The 17419-nt window shown below is 33.9% G+C and overlaps 1 protein-coding gene across 2 annotated transcripts in view; it reads right to left on the reverse strand.

Annotated features, from left to right (window-relative positions):
- Positions 1-450: 450 nt before the first annotated feature.
- The window catches only part of LOC134845213 (uncharacterized), a 32999-nt gene continuing 16030 nt past the window's right edge, over positions 451-17419 (reverse strand). Inside the window, exons 2-3 of one of the 2 annotated variants that reach the window (XM_063862125.1) lie at positions 1855-2133; positions 451-691 (exon numbers count right to left, since the gene is read on the reverse strand). In XM_063862125.1, coding sequence (XP_063718195.1) covers positions 507-691; positions 1855-2133 — 464 coding nt within the window. In that variant the 3' untranslated portion in view covers positions 451-506. Of the gene's footprint in view, positions 692-1854; positions 2164-17419 lie in introns of both variants that reach the window. The other variant, XM_063862116.1, reaches the window with a different exon arrangement.

Raw genomic sequence — 17419 nt, forward strand, 5'->3', positions numbered from 1 at the left:
ACCGACAAAAAACGAAACTCAGCAATTTAGAAAAATTTAGAATTATTTTGGTCTTGGAGGTCTGAATTATTTCAAAAAATTCTATGACATCCATTTTCGGCAACCAACCCTATTCTTTTTTTGAAGGCGCCAAAGTATACTAATGTACGGGGGTAGCGCGCGCCAAAAAAACGCAATTTTTTTGGTCACTTTTTTTTCCAAAATCGGCTATTTTGACCTGTTTGTTTTTCGTCGACATTTTCTCAATTTATTAGGTTAAGCTTGAAGGTCAGATTTATTTCAAAAGGTTAAAAATTTGTCCGATAAATTAGTTTAAAAAACTAGATAACACGACTAGTTAAAATCCTTCAGAATAATTAAAAACACATGGTCTGTCGCTCAAACTATCATACACCATTCCAATTTCTGGCAATTCACTCAAGTTTTGCTTTAATCCTGCTTGTAGTCAAAACACAGACAATTTTATTTACTTTTTTAAGCTTATTACTTAATAAATTCATTTATTTTCAGTTTAATTTAACAATCTGATCTGATGACTCATACAAAGAAGAAATATCTAATCCATATTTTTGGGCTAAACTGAAGGGGACAAATCTTCCTCCAAGATAATGTGTTCCACTGAACATCTGTGCTGCCATCTTCGGTGCAGTTAGAGAAATTAGGGCGGAAGGAACGAAACAGTCATCACCAGCTGAAAAAAAGTTTCAGATCTTTGCTAGGCTTGACTAAATCAGCAAAAGGACTAGTATAAAAGCCACGCATGTCTAGAATTATGACAACTCATGACCTCCCGACAATGATGCTATTGTTTGGACATTGTAACAAGGACAGACGGTTACTGTGCAAGTAGCAGAGAATGTTCCGACCAGTCTTAAAAAATACTACAAAACGTTTTTTCAAATAAGTGTCATTTTTTCGGCGTGGTGTGATAAAAGGATCTGAACCAAAAACTAAAGCTTAGGAATATTCGACAGTCATAATAAAATCAGCAAATTAGAAAACAATTTTTGTAGAAAAAATGAATAGAAAAACAAAACAAAAATCATTAAAATCATTTTTTGCAGTTTTTTTTATTCTAAAAAGGCGCTCAAGTACTAAAAATAATAATCATTTTACTTTAATTCGTTTTTTTTCGGCTGAAATTAAGCTATTGTAAGATTTTAAGCCATTCAAAATAAGATATTGTAAGCCTGTTCACTCGCTTTATTCGCTCAAATTAAGACTAAGAATCAAACATTTCAAACCGGACACTGGGAAAATTTTAAAATTTTTTCATGTTCGAATCACGATTGAAAGGGTTTCAATATGATATATCGCTCAACTCTCTTCGAAGATTATTTGTGGTAGCTGATTTGGCGTGGAAAAGAAGTTTAAAAAACAAACAATTACAATTTATCAATGAATCCCAAAACTTTAAATCGAAGATCTGAAGTTAACATTCGTGCGAGGCGATTAGGTTTTCCCTTATCACAAGGAGCTTGCTTTTTAATGAAAACAATTTAGCAGAATTAAAAAACCTCAAAAACTTTTTTGCAAGATCTTACCAAAATTTTTACCTTAGATCATCAAAAGTGAGGAAGTTTTTGAAAGATACTATCCGGCATTTTTTCGACATATGTATGAAAGTTCAGTATAAATGAATCGAAGGGCCAGAAAGGTAGTTTAAAGAGCATGCAAACAATAACCTGCACCTTTCAACTTTTTACAGCGGGACCCATCTTATAATATTTTTTCTATGTAGACAACTATCATGGATTTATCTTCCAACATCTGATTTGCCATTTTCTAGAGCCACGTTTTTTCGAGATTCCTAACGCACGAGTAAACTTAACTAAAACTAGGGGACAAACTAACTTGGCCCGGAGTCCACATTCCAGCCCGACGGAATATCCACACTCACAATATGTGACTTGTGTTCACTCTTTTTCAACAACTTCAAAGCAGAGTCAAACGGCGGCCTCGGATCTCCTTTGAAACTGAATCCGAACAGAGCGTCTATGATAACGTCATAATCGTCCAAGGTGTCAGGCAAGTCTGCAATGAAATTGACATTGGCCTGCTTCGCCTGAGTGACCAGTCGAATAAACAGATCTTTTGAGGGTTGTTTTGGGCAATGGACTGTGCACTGCATTCCTGCAAAACATTCAGCGCTGAATATACAGACTAAAAATACAACAATAACAATTAGGTTCAACGCCAAAATCAATTTAATGCGCCTTGCAACTTTCGTATTGAAGAGCGGAATCGAGTGTCAACAATCAAAGTGATGAAATTTTTCACATGAGATTGCGAACATTTTTTTCAAACAGTTCACTCAAACAAAAAGTGAGCATATTCTAAACAGTCAAGTGGCAGTTGTAAAAGAGTTAATGAGCTCATGAAAATGAAAGAAAAGACTAATTTTTCAAAAGCACTTTCAATAACAGAAAAAAAATTGTCGACCTTTTTCCTAGGCCGACCAAATTGATTTTGTGAGCTCTCCCAAATCACTGAAAAGACCCACCCTATTTTGGGAAAACTTTTGCACCGCAGGCAAATTTTTGAAAATAAGCGACAAAAAAGGCGTTTTTAGCTACTTTTTAGAAAAATTTTTGCTCCCCCTCAAAATTAGTATAAAAATTGGCGCCAAAGAAATCTACGGTCAAGCAGGGTATCGTATCCCTGAAGTAGGGGAGTAGTATATGAGTGAGGCAGAGTGGGTAGGGGGGGGGATTGGGTGGTTGGAGACCCGCATGTTTTAATATAGGGAATAGAACATTCGGTCTCCAAGCTATGTATTATGATAGGGTATAGATTTCCTATGTATTCAGATATGTTATAGGTTTTACCATAGGTTTGAGATGGTAAGTTTCAGAAATTTTTTTCGGCGCCCGATCTTACCATGTTTTAAGATAGTAAATAGATTTTCCTTTGTATTAGAATTAGAAATAAAAAACTTATATATTAAGATAGAGAATAGGTTGATCAATGTGATACAAAGGGGTATAGGTTTCCCAATGTATTAAGATGAGTCATACCAAGTTTCAGATGGTAAATTTCAGAAAGTGTTTGGTGTCCGATTTTTCCATGCATCAGTTAGTCTAAGTGTATAGATTTCTCGTTGAGATTTCCCATGAATTATGATAGTGTATAGATTTCTCGTTGCATAAGGATTAGAAATTCATTGCATTAGGATGGGGTTTAGGTTTCCCCATGTATTAAGATAGGGAATGGTAAGGTTTCAGTGTGATGGTAAGAGAATGGTAGGAATAACGATTTTTTGGTTTTTAGTTTTTTCGCAAAAATCTCGGCTCGCGTTATGTAATTGGTGAGTATTACGGGTAGATTGTGGTATGAAGGTATTATGTTTTTCGGTTTATGGTACTTTAGTAGATAAGGTTACTCTTTAAAACAAAAACTATCTAGCTGAAAATATGCCGAATTCTACTGAAACTTCGAAAAAAGTCAAGTTTTTGGAAAAAATTGTGGAAAAAATTGCAAAAATTTCATGTTTTTGGAAAAAATTGCAGAAATCTCGAGGTTTTGGCTAATTTTTTGTTGCTTCTGATCTAATTGAAAAAATATACTTATGTGCAAAGTTAAAATTGAGCTCAAATTTCATTTTAATTGGAATCATGATGAGACAGTGATACAAAACTCCATGATTCAACTCCTCAGTTTTTTCTCAATGATTAACCCAAATTTGTTCAAAAATTACAACTTCTGAGAAGTTTTTCACGTTAACAATAATAAATTTCAGATCAGTGATAAAAAAAATGAACAGTTTACTGCTAAAATTGACTAAAATTGGGTAAATTGTTCTTAAAAGTATATTAGATATTGGATGAAAATCAACAAAATCTTCTTCATAACTGATGATTATCTCTGTTGCTTCTACAATATTATTTTCATAACTTTTACCTCGAAATTTTCATGTTTTAGGGTTATTCTTGCTTTCTGCTTAATACATATTTTCACTATTGAACTCACTTTGCAAGAAAATTTAGTCAGTACTGGGGAATTTAGGAAATTAGTATCAATTGAATGAACAATTTGTTGGCAGAGATAGAATTAGAACTGATAACGTCGGATTATTACTAAGTAATTTGTATATGTATTCCTTTAGATTCCTTGTTCACTTGCTGGTGTAAACTATTTAAGCAAAATACAACTTTTGGGATCATTAACTATCACTTTTCTTGCAAAATAGTTACTAAATCGCTTTTTATTCTTGATTTTTGTCGGAAGTTTTCTCAAAAATGTCTAAGTGAGGAAGAATCGGTGCTAGTTAAAGCATTTGAAAGCACATAAAAGAAATGAGAAAATGAAGATGTAACTTTACGTTGAGTTTTTAGAACAAATTAGGAGCAGCTCTATTGTTTTTAATCTGAAAACCTTCGGAAGAAGAAATACGCAAGGGAACCTAGTTCCTAATTTCTGCAACATCTGAAAATTTTTAAAAGAGCGCTTCTTAATAAAAATCGATTTAAAAAAATAAATCGAGGTGCAAACAGTAAAAATTGAATAATTTTGCGAAATTTATTAAGCAAAAAAAACTATCATTCAACCTAATTTTCTAATTGAAAAACAATTGAAGCTAACCAGAACAAAATCTTTACTGTATGTCTAATTGAATCTTTTCAAGTTAAATTTCATATAACTAGGAGATCTTACATCTGGTTCTGCTAAATTTGGTTAGAACTTTTCAGCAAGCTCTATATTATTTTTGCTAAAAATCTTTTTACATCAATTTTTTTAAATCCAAAATAATGAAATGTAGATCTTGAAAACAAATTTTTGTTTTATGCTTCAAGTATCATCTTCCGAAAGAATTCGGGGTTGGGTTTACTTCACAAAACTTATCCCCAAAATATCTGAATTTTCATATAAATTTACCTAATATATCAACATCTGAAAATTTTTAAAAGAGCGCTTCTTAATAAAAATCGATTTAAAAAAATAAATCGAGGTGCAAACAGTAAAAATTGAATAATTTTGCGAAATTTATTAAGCAAAAAAAACTATCATTCAACCTAATTTTCTAATTGAAAAACAATTGAAGCTAACCAGAACAAAATCTTTACTGTATGTCTAATTGAATCTTTTCAAGTTAAATTTCATATAACTAGGAGATCTTACATCTGGTTCTGCTAAATTTGGTTAGAACTTTTCAGCAAGCTCTATATTATTTTTGCTAAAAATCTTTTTACATCAATTTTTTTAAATCCAAAATAATGAAATGTAGATCTTGAAAACAAATTTTTGTTTTATGCTTCAAGTATCATCTTCCGAAAGAATTCGGGGTTGGGTTTACTTCACAAAACTTATCCCCAAAATATCTGAATTTTCATATAAATTTACCTAATATATCAAGTAACAAATTTTCCGATAAATTATACATAAATATAATTCTTGAGACTTTTTATGTTGGATTTTTTCTCAAGATATAACCTCTAAGCTAAGTTTTAGTAAAAAATATGTCATAACTCCTAATGAATTAAATTGAGTTTCTATCTCAATGAAGTATTTTCTCCAAATGATTTTCTCAATTTGATAACTGTATGTTGCTACTTCAACTCTGAATTTCTATCTTGAATTTTTTGGTTGAGAATGATGTGTATTATCATCTTGAAATTTTCAAAGGTTGGCAAAACATATATATTTTTAAATCTTTTCTAGGTCAGTTATCAATTTGTTTTCTGAAATTCCAAAAAACAGTAGAAAACCAAAATTCTGAATTAATCAACCACCATTATCTGCTTCAAATTGCAGTACTCTATGAACACTTTTACAAGCACTAAACAAGTAAAACTTTAAAATGGTAACTATGTAAAATCTTTCAATTAGTCGATGTTTTATATATATCCTTTTTACAATAATTTAACAAATTTTAAACCACTCATTAGCGTATTCTATACACTTTAACTACAAATTTATCGCAACAAAGTCTCCGCAAGCTTGCAACCAATGGAGTTTTTACTATAGATTAAAGATTATCGCATCGATTTCCATCGAAAGTTTCACGGCAATTTGATTTCGATTGTTGCAGGTTTTATCAGCAATCAGAACCTTTGAAAAAAAAATAAAGGACAGATCATGAATTCGGATGAAAAAACTGTATAATGCTTACTAGAATTTTTCAAATTTATCACAATTGTATAGACTTTTCAGATTCAGTTAAAAAATTATTCATATTAATTTTTCCTGTTTTTAATAAAAAAAATATATTAATTTTACATTCTCTGAGAGTGCGTTTGGAGACTGCTGAGCGTCTTTTCCATATTTAATATTATGTTGACACAACGAATGCTTCTTCTTGATATGATTAGTGAGTTCCTCGCTGCTATATGTATAAAAGTTACAATTGGAACACTTTAAAATGCCACAGCGTCTTGACGCGTCTTTACGTGTGTATTCTCTGCCACATTTAACACCTGCAAGTCTTTCGTTTCTATTCAGTGACGGCATCTCAATAAGTAAAGAAAGAACACAAAACAATTTACAAAATGGGAAATTTGAAAAATCTCAAACAATTGTGGGAGATTTACAGTTGCTTTGAAATATCCAAAAAATTGAAAGAAAATTTATGAAATGTGTTGTTTTGACCGATTAATTTCATTGTAAATGAAAAAAAAAACCATTTGGTTTTGCATAAAAAAGAGTCAATCACAATCGAGCTTTCACTTAAGATGAAACCTTCAACAATTGTGTTTTTATCCAATCAGAATGGAGCTCTACTTCTGATGGAAATTTTTATATGTTGATACTAACCAATCAGAATCGAGCTTCAATGGTCATTAAATTTTCGACAGTTTTTATGTCTAACTATCATAACGGAGCTCTACCTTTTATAGAATTTTCAATATTTTAGAAATGTATCTATCATTATATTGAAAAAGTCTATCATAAACTACTTGAATTTCCTCGAGTTACTGTACAAAAAAAACAAAAAAATTCCACTTGATTTTCTTATTGATGAATTATAGACGTTGATTCTTACTTTTTCTCACAATTTTTTGGACGTTAAAGCTGTCCAAAATAGAGTTCTCCGACCAAGTATAGGTCTATTTGAGGAAACTTACTCAATCAAAGATTTACTTCTGATCCCCATATTGCGTATCAAAGCTTCAAACTTACGGCTGAATTACACCTGACTAGGAAAGAAATTAAAATTATTCTAGAAAATTTAAAATTAATCAAAAAGCCGAGCGATAATACATCAAATACTCTTTTTATCCCCTAACCGATACCCAAATTTGTACAAATTCTCCAGCAAGGTTCTTTATTCCTCCATATCTTAAAGATTTTCAAAGCTCAAAATCCTGCATGACCAGGTTTGGAATCAGCTTTCCAGAGATTTGCTTTGGAAAATTCATCAACTTTCAGCTATTTTCACAAATTTACATCAAAATCAATGAACTTGACTATCTACTCAAAAACCAGCAATTTCTCATTGATTACATACAAAAATTTCAATTAACTTGATGAAAAAAAATTATAGAAATGCTACTTGTATGCTAATCTTTTGTAACTTACATCAGCAAAATTTCTTAATTTTACAGCAAACAATTTTAGTCATTTAATTTTGCGATTGCTTTTGTGTATATTTCTACTTAATTGGAAGATTTAATTCCTTGAAAGGTAAACTTTTGTCTGATTGGATACAAAAACTTCAAAAAATGAACATTTTTGTGACTGCAAACGACAATGTCTACAAAGCTCCTAAAATTGAACTTTATTTCTGATTGGACACCACTTTAATATATATTTTCTATAAAAGGGAGCGGAAATCTGATAGGACACGACTACAGACCAAATATGGAAAATCAATACTGATTGGTTAAACCCACACATTCGAGTTGAAGGTACCCCTCACACTTAACTAAAAATCATTTTATTTGCAACTCAACTACCGTCAACTACCTCCTCTCTCAGCTCTAAATACATTAATTTCAATTTAACTACCGTCAACTACCTCCTCTCTTAACTTTAAATCAATCGTTCCTTTTACTCAACTTATTGGATCTCAGTGCAAAACAGCAACCTTTTGTTCTCGGTAGAACTTTCGCTTGATCTAATACAAATCTAAGTGCGAGAAACAGTCTCTGGAGTTTTTCTGGCACGAATGGACATCCCAATCCAAGTCTGGCACATGGTGGAAGTGATGCGCAGGGATTTCCACGAACATCATATAACGCAAGTACCCATCACAGAGAACCAACTTGGAGAAATTCAAATGATGGAGGAAATGGTTGAGCATGTGGGAATGAACTACCCAGACACTCCTGACTCTAGATATGTGGCTCAACCAGTCGACGATTTCCTCTTTCCTTGGGAGGAAGGAGGATCAGCCGAAAACCTCATCACAATAGATGAAGATGAGGGCTTCTCAGAAACAATGACGTCTCCAGCTCCACAACAACCACTACAACCTCGTCCACCTCTGCGTTTTATAGAAAACCTCCAGAACTCTCGACAGCTTTTTGATTGAATATTTTTGTAAATAAATGATGTTTGATATTTATTTCGTTCTTTGTAATTAATTATTTTCTTCAAATTCATTTTAATTATCAGAATAGATTCAAGTTCAGGGTAAACCATTGAAAAACAATTAGACTACAACTGAATTTAGCGCTCCAAACTTGCACACATAAAAAAACCCAAACTTAAATATATTATGGCTCTGTGAATATGCCACTGGGGATGTGATCGCAGGATGAACAGCATCGGGTCGGCACGACAATTTGAACACTCAAACAAAAATCCATAAACAAGGATTGTTGACATGCCAGTAAAAAAAGGATTTTCATTTGAACTTCATATTGCAGGTATGGTGGTCGAATTCACTTGCGATTTCGAGTTTTAGTTGCCTCGCAGAACAAAGTACAGTCGAATTCGCAGCTGCCACAAGATCTTTCAGTACTTTGTAGTAGAGCGGAGTAGGTAAGTTGCAGTTAAATAGTTCCTCTCAATAGTTTCCATAATTTCTTCAGGACTACCGTATTCGGTGTTTTGTTGAAACCTTCAATCAGGTAATGGACAGAATTCGGGCTAAAAGAGTTAAGCAGAGCTCAGTATTGCTCAGTACAGATTTACTTTATTTTCTTTACCGATTAAAGATGAGATATTCCACTTGAGCAAAGAGAGGCATCTTAGGGCGTTAAATAATCGTTTTCTTATATGGGCTGACCAATTTAACTGAGTTACTTAACGGGCGTGGTCACTCAGAGTAATTTCAGATAAGGTACACAGTCTGTTCGTCACGCTATCTAATTTTCGGCCGGATAGATTCGTGCAACTTCTTAGTCTATTACCAATCTTAATCTTACTCTTATACCTCCTAGTCTCAACAGATCTAGTGTATACTGGTATTTGCGAGTTAGATATCAGGAACTGTATGGAAGGAGAACAACTGTCTTGTAAGTTTTATTAATTTTGTTCTGGTGCTGAAACTATGAATAGTTTCAGCGTTACAAATAACTGTAATGGTTAGTTATGGATCATGATTGGTTAGTAAGAAATATTTTATAGAGATAGTTTTATCAATAAGACAATGGGTTATAAAAACTAGTTTTAAACTAGTTTCACCCATCCGGAACTTGAAGAGTTTCAAGTTTTAATGTTTATTGCAGTGAAGGATGGAGAGAGAGATTTCTTCTTTCTTTGAGTAGGTTCTTCTTGAAGCAGTGACTGCGTGAGAGAAGAGGGAGAGACAGTGTTCATGTTTTGGAGTAGATGTCTTCATAGAGAGAAGGGGGACAGTTGTTCGTGTTTCAGAAGTGGGTCTCATATATCCTAGATCGTCTTGAGTGATCGTGTCAAGATTTCAGATTGATGCAATGATAAGTTGAGTTCGTTAAGCTAGAGCGCGACTACGTGCAAGATGGAGTTTGACTTCTCTGTGTGAAGCACCAAGTGAGTAAGATCGGTATGCGAAGTCAACGTCGAGTTGGCCATTGTTCTTCTTCAATGGGTTCCTTTGCTCCGTTGTTAGGTCGTTACTACGGGGGTTGTGACTACGGCAACAAACCAATAGATTTGCTATTCCATGAGTTTTCATCTACCTTTGCTGCTCGTTCCTCTTGCTCTAAGAAAATTTTCACATTGCATATTTATATCTATATATTGTTAGTGAGATCAGTTTTAGTTATGATATTCGTTAATTTTTTTCGCAGAAGTGTTTTTACTTTCGGTTATCTTAAAGAGTCGCTCAACCTTGAGCAACTCTCGTCAAAAATTGAGTGCGTGTCATAAGCGTGGTGTAGCGCGGTGGATTAGGCCGGCTGTAGAGCATGCTCAGGACGTGCTACTGGGTGGTGAGGCCAGTTCAGAGAGAATAATTTTGCCGTCGCAGCCTTTTTTCGTGTTCAACTTTTTGTTCGATTTTATCAGGTGTTTTCCTCTTTTTTGTTTTGCCGTGTTCTGTTTTTTTTTGAGTTTTCAGTGTTTCAAGTGGTTTTAATAAAGCTTGAAATTCGGTTTCAAAAGAAAACTTTCTCCTGTTTTAATTTGGTCGGAGTACCGTGGGACTTTCTTATACATGCTGTTGGTTTTGTGGTGTTAGTAAGCTGCGTTAGTTAGTTTAAGCGTACTTATAATTCCTTCCAACCGGGTTAAAAGAAAGTTTGAAACGAATGAAAACAAGTTAGAGATGTTATCAGTTATTGTTGAAACTTGAAAATCAATTACTAAACGATTCTACATGGGCGAGTTTGCTTGATAGAGTGAGTGAAATGTGGGCGAGTAAATGAGAAAAATTCAGTTGTAAAAGAAACACACTTGAAAAGGTTGGTTTCTTGTATTTTATTTGCTTTTTATCAATTTACTACTTCATAATTTTTGAATTTTACTACAGAACTATTAATTTATTGCATTCTGTATTAAATTTGCTTCACTTGAATATTTCAGTTTCGTTGTTGGATTGAAATTTTGAAGAAAGTTTGTGGTTTTTATTTTGGTTTTATTGTTTTAGATGAGTGAATGGTGAAATCTAAAAAAGAAACTTCAAAACACGTGTAATAATGGTGAGTCTCTTGTTTTATTTGTGTTAGTACTACTTATAAAATTCATACTTACGAGGGTTCGGTTTCGGGGAAAAACCCATGGGGGAAGTTAGTCTTGATTGTGTCAGATGTTATTAGAAGCTTAGCAAGCATGCGGATTACGTTTTTAGTGCGAAGCAGAGCCCAAAGAATTTCAAGCGGTCTGATGATGTTTACTTCTTCGATAAGTGTTGAAAACTCATGATTTGTGTTTTGAATTAGTTTATAAAGTTTATGATTGAATTTAGTATTGTGAATGTGTTTGAGCAGGGTTATTTCAATGGGCTGTATATATTCGTGGGGAATGATGATAGGACGGGCGCCGTCGTTTGGGAAGGTGTTGGTCAGTGGGCAAAAAATATACATCTGTCGGACGGGATCATAACTACGGAGGATGCCGTGTAAGTTAGTAGATGTGATTTAATATGTTAAATTTAAGAAATATAGTGATGTGTAATTTGAGTTAATGAGTATAAAACAATGATGTGGGTTACGGGATGGTGATTTGTTTATGTAGAACGTTTATTTGCTTTTTATCAATTTACTACTTCATAATTTTCGAATTTTACTACAGAACTATTAATTTATTGCATTCTGTATTAAATTTGCTTCACTTGAATATTTCAGTTTCGTTGTTGGATTGAAATTTTGAAAATTTGAAGAAAGTTTGTGGTTTTTATTTTGGTTTTACTGTTTTAGATGAGTGACTGGTGAAATCTAAAAAAGAAACTTCAAAACACGAGTAATAATGGTGAGTCTCTTGTTTTATTTGTGTTAGTACTACTTATAAAATTCATACTTACGAGGGTTCGGTTTCGGGGAAAAATCCATGGGGGAAGTTAGTCTTGATTGTGTCAGATGTTATTAGAAGCTTAGCAAGCATGCGGATTACGTTTTTAGTGCGAAGCAGAGCCCAAAGAATTTCAAGCGGTCTGATGATGTTTACTTCTTCGGTAAGTGTTGAAAACTCATGATTTGTGTTTTGAATTAGTTTATAAAATTTATGATTGAATTTAGTATTGTGAATGTGTTTGAGCATAAATCTATAACGTGTAAAACTGGATTAGTTTTATTTTTAGCAATATTTCGTGTGAGCAGTGAATATATCTTTCTTTTGGTGTAAGAAAATTAAATGTCAGTGCAAAGTGGTTAAATTTATTGAAAAATGGCTCGTAAGCTTTGGTGTTTGTAGTGCGTGAGCGGTTATGATATCAAATTTCTTGTGCTATCTAGATGAAATATATATTCTGATTTAATGAAAAACTTTTCCGTTAGTTGAGGATTAGTGTTTCGATCGTCTTCGTGTGGGGTATCTTCCATGTATCTAGTAACAGTATGATCGTATTGTTTAATGAAAAAATCGATTAAGCGTGGTGCTATGAATCTATTTGGTGTATGGTTTAAAACCGATGGCACTGAATTGATTTTCGTTAAGTGCGGTGGTGGAGTTGGTGAGTGATGGAATTACAGAGTTCATTATCTTCGGGGTTATTTTTCACGGGAAGTTTCAGTGGGTTAGTAAAGTTCTAGGAGGCGATCAAGGGGGTATGGGAACTAGCACATTTTCATCAGCGAAAGGGTTCAGTTGGTTTTCATTGTCTGTTGTAGAGTACGTATATTGGGGGGAAATGGTAGGTTGTGAATTAAAAAACTCTGGGGTATTAGTGGGTTGCGGGTGGTGAGAATATAATCGGGATGATAGTGGATGACTAATAAGGACTTGAGGTGTAGTTAGGGTGCTTTCGTTTAAAAACTCTTTGTGCTCTTGTGGGTGTAATATGAACAGAAAGAGATGATGATTTGAGACTGAGTGGGTTAGCTGGCGAATTGTTAATGCGTTAATTGGGTCATGAAGATGTTGTTATTGAGTTAAAAAAACATCTGGTTCATGCTCAAGTTGATTGTATGTGATGGGGCGGTGTGTGTTGGGTTCGTTACTTGACATTGGGGAAAGGATAGGGACAGCGTTAGTGTATGAAGTGGGGAAGGGAGAGGTTTCATTAGGAAGTGGGGAAACTATGGGTTGGAAAGGTGGTTGGGAAAAATTTGTAGGGCTAGCTTCGGAGTCAAGGAATTCGTCAGGGGCTTCTACATAAGAATTATTTAAGTTAGATATGGTGTTAAAAACTTTTTGGTTTGAATCCATGCGTGGTGATTTAGAAGAAAAACTGGGTAGGGGAGAAGAGGTGAGGTCTGAGAGTGAAATGCGGGAGGAGTGGCGTTGGAGGTTTGATGGATGGGGAAGGGAACGGTTGCGGGATGCAATCTGTAGGCTCATGGTAGGCAAAAAACGATTGATTTGAGAACGAACATTTATTGTGTGTGGTTGTTCTACAATTTGTTCATGTGTTTCATGAATATTCGGTTGATGGAGTGTTATATGAGATATTCAACTTCGTGGTAAATTACTACGTTGAGAGGTATGTTCAGTGGTTAAGAGTATGCTCCTATAATTCTGTGGGACTAAAGATAGAGGGTATGATTATATAGGCTATGTAGATGTGGTGGTGTTGTAGGTGTTGAATTTGTATTGTCTTAAGGAGTATCATATATGTCTGCTTTTGTAGATAGCTTTTTGTTATAGTCGCCAATCTCAGCGTCAAGGCAGATTTTTTAAATTGAGGTGGAAAAAATTCTAAAAAATCCTGCAAATAGAATGCGTGCTACGCTTGCCTGTCTATTGACTTGCGTATGTATTGCGCATGTGTTGTAGATTCCTTTCAGTAAAGAAATGAGAGATCCAATAAAATTAAACATAGCCTATAATCTAGTCAATTTTTCTATTAAATAGTATGGCCTCCAAAAGCTAGGAGTTCGTTTTTGATATTAACAAAACTAAAACTATTAATTGGTGAAATATCTTGTGGACGGTATTCTTCACCACTATGGTATATATAGTCTTGAATATCTTTAAAGTATCCGCTATAGTCTTGTCTTTAGATAACTGAGGAGCCTGTTGTTTCAGCTAGTTTTCGAAAATTTTAGTCGATTGATTGTCTTTGTATTGTATTCATTTTAGTGAAAACTTGTTGAAAATATTGAGTTCGAATAAGATGTTGTTAGTCAGATTTACAGTCCATACCTACTGATTGTAGGTCTTTGTTTGGGTGATGCGCAATTGAGCGTAAGCTCAGGGGTGAAAATTTCTTTAAGGTGATATTAGTGCAGGATATGGGGTGAGGATAATATTTATCTTCGTTTGGACTAAGCTGCACTACGTTGTGGCTATTTTCAGATCCACACGGGACAGCTGCATTCCAAAAAAATGAGCGTCTTGATAGTCTATCTAAAAAATGTCTTTTATTTTTATAAAACATAGGGATTCGTTGGTAACATCTTTTGTCTTCATAAACAAAGTGGTGAAACTTTTTTAGTGCACGTGTAATACCAAAGAATGTTTCCTGCATAGTCAATGAAGTTAGAGCGGTTGTCTGATAATAGATATCCTGCGTAGGGTATTTTAAGTACTGCTAAAGCGAGTGATTGTATTACGTGTTCTTTCGAGCTCACATAAGTGATGAAGTGTTTCTAATTCGGAGAGAGTGAAAAAATCTACTTATTCTAAAATCTAGTTTCATATCAAGATGTATATTGTAGTAGATTGCACCAAAATAGGTGTTATTCATTAGTTAAAATTCTTGTAGTCAAGACTTACCTTTATTTTTTGGATGAATTTTTGCATACTGTTACTGGAATGTAGGATTTTTCGTCTTCTCGATTTTGATATAAATGTGCTGCATCAATAATTAGGTTGCCTGTCTTCAAGTCGAAACCTTTAACGTATTCGACAAGAATTTCTGAATATTGTGTTTTGAAAAGTGGTTTGGGATCTTTACATGCTACTTCCGTTTCAGGGTAAACTTTGATCTTGTTAATTTATTTTCTATACCATCTATGTATTTGCTTTTCTGTGGGTTTGATCTAATTCGATTAGGGTTGTTTTTGTCGAAAGGTATAGATTCTAAAAAGTATTTTTTTTGAAACTATCATTCTTGCCTGAATTTAAGCGACTTGAAATGTGGTACATGTGTCTTCAGGTAACCAAACTATGGTTGCCTGTGTTCTGTTCGTGTAGTGGGGTCGCAATATCCTAGATCGTTTTTACAAGGCAAGCGGATTCCTTGATATAAAATGGAATCAACTTTTAAATCGTGTTAATTGTTTTTTTTTCTAATTAAACTTACCAAACGCAAAACATTATTATTTTTCCTGAATTGTTTGTGTCTGCTTTACAGTTCGATGGGTTATTTATTCCAATGTGTGGTATCCCTTTTTTATCGTGTAACTCGTAGGTTAAACGTCCGTGTGGGCCGTGATAGGGGAGCTTATCGTCAAATTGTATATGACCTTGATGGCGTTTGAAAATTTACTAATTTACGAGTTGTGCTTTTATTTGTGATTATTTTCAAACTTTGTAGTTCGTTTCTGCAATCTTCGGGGTTAAGGTGTGATAAAAGGATTCATGATTGAGTCTACTTTTTATTGCTGTTCAAAACTTATGAACAATGTGATTTCGGAGAATTTTGCAGTAAATTCACATCCTGTTAGAGTTGAAGCTCTGGCTTTTGAGCAAAGTGAAGCTACTATAGTTGTTGATTCAATGTCTTGTGGTTCAGATTCGCATTGTGTTACTTGATTAATTGCGTATTTATGTAGTGTTTTTGATGGTTATCTTCACAATCATAATGTGTAACAAGGAGGTCTTTTGGTCCTGTTCGGGGGAAGAGTCTGGATGAGGTATAGGTTCTCGAAGTACAGGAGAGGAAAGGGTTTTGATTAGAAACTCTATTAAAAGATACATGTGTATGAAAATCCTGAAAAGCGATAAAAGAATGTTATGTATCCTACTGTCTTTTTTGTATATCTGTCGTATTTGTAGAAAAGTTCTATTGTAATGAATGGAGGGGGGCAAAGATTGAGCGGTTATACTCGGTGGACATAGTGGTAATGGATGATGTACTAACTTAGTTAAATTTACTGTTATTTCGAATTTTAGGGTTAAATTATGTCGGGTAAGAATTTGTATATTATAATCTTGTATGTCCTGGAAAATATCGTGTCTATATTGTAGTCTATTAAGTGCCGATTTATGTAGTCGATTGCTATCGAGATGTTCGCCAAAAAGGGATGGGGTGCTACAAAGGAGCTCCAATCTAAACGTAGGCGTGTATTTGTAGGGAAGGTAGTTCATGTTGTTTGACATGTGATTGAAGGTGTTGATGGAAGTGATAGAGTTTCTGGTAGTGAAAGAGAAGTATCTGATGAAATGTCTTTTGGATCATTAACTAAGTTTGGTTCACCTTGAGAAAATGTTTGTGTCATCCAATGTAGAAGTCTTTGTGACGAAGTAGGGGGGGGGGGGGGTTAAAGGGATTTTCACGAATTTGTTCAGAAGGGGTTCTTAAACCTAAATAATATGGAATTTTTGGCATATTTTGTTGCGAGATTGTTTGAAGTGATGAAAGGGTGCTTTGTATTATATTACTAGAAATAACTATAGGGGTCGATGATAGTGATTAGGGTATGTTAAAATGAACTCTTGTTGTGAGGTTTCGTTTTCGTCGTGGGTGAATAATTTGTCTATCTATTGTAGTTGTTAAATTTTGGTTTTGGCTTGGATGTCTGGTTCTATTAAGGTCTTGTTGAAGTGAGCGGTAGATGTTATATGTTGGTTGGTACTGTGGTTCACTTAGGGGAGCTTGACGAATGGCTGGTATTAATGGTTCGGATAGTGATGCGTGTCTTTCTTCAAATGAATAAAGATTTTCTACAAACAATATACGTGTAGATGATTGAGGTTGGTTTGTTTGACAGATGTTGATAATGTCGGGGGGTGTTGGGATGTAGTGGTTGGTGGGGAATGTTTAAAAGGATGTGGATTAGCAATTTTGAAATGTTTATATGCTTGATCCATTTAAGTATGTGCTCTTTATAATATTCTTCTGCAAGAATAATTAGCAAAACTGTTGCTAATGCAAAGGTTATTATTGCCTATTTTATGCATTTAAGGATTGTTAGAGTGAGAGGAGTGAGAAAAGTTAGAAAATTTGTGAAAAGAATAAGAAAATCTTTCTTTCTGAGTAAACTCCGTATCATTTATTTAAAATTTATTTTTCGTACCTGAATAGGCGGCTAATGGTTTTGGAGATAGAAAGGTAGGTTTGGATGAGGGAATAGGAAAGAATGAATTGGCTACAAAAAATATTTTAAAAAAGAGGATTGCTAGTTTTAGAAAGTCGATTATGAGAAAATTAGATAGTTGAAAAAGTGTTGAAAAAATCGAGAGAAAGATTGAAATGAATATTTTTAGTTGTTGAACTGAGTTTGAAAGATTCATTTGAAAAGTGATTTAATTTGTCGAAGTATTTTTTGTTTTTTTTAGGAGTTGAAGCCAAGTG

Source organism: Symsagittifera roscoffensis, chromosome 1 (genome assembly GCF_963678635.1).
Source record: "Symsagittifera roscoffensis chromosome 1, txSymRosc1.1, whole genome shotgun sequence".
Classification (NCBI taxonomy): domain Eukaryota; kingdom Metazoa; phylum Xenacoelomorpha; order Acoela; family Convolutidae; genus Symsagittifera; species Symsagittifera roscoffensis.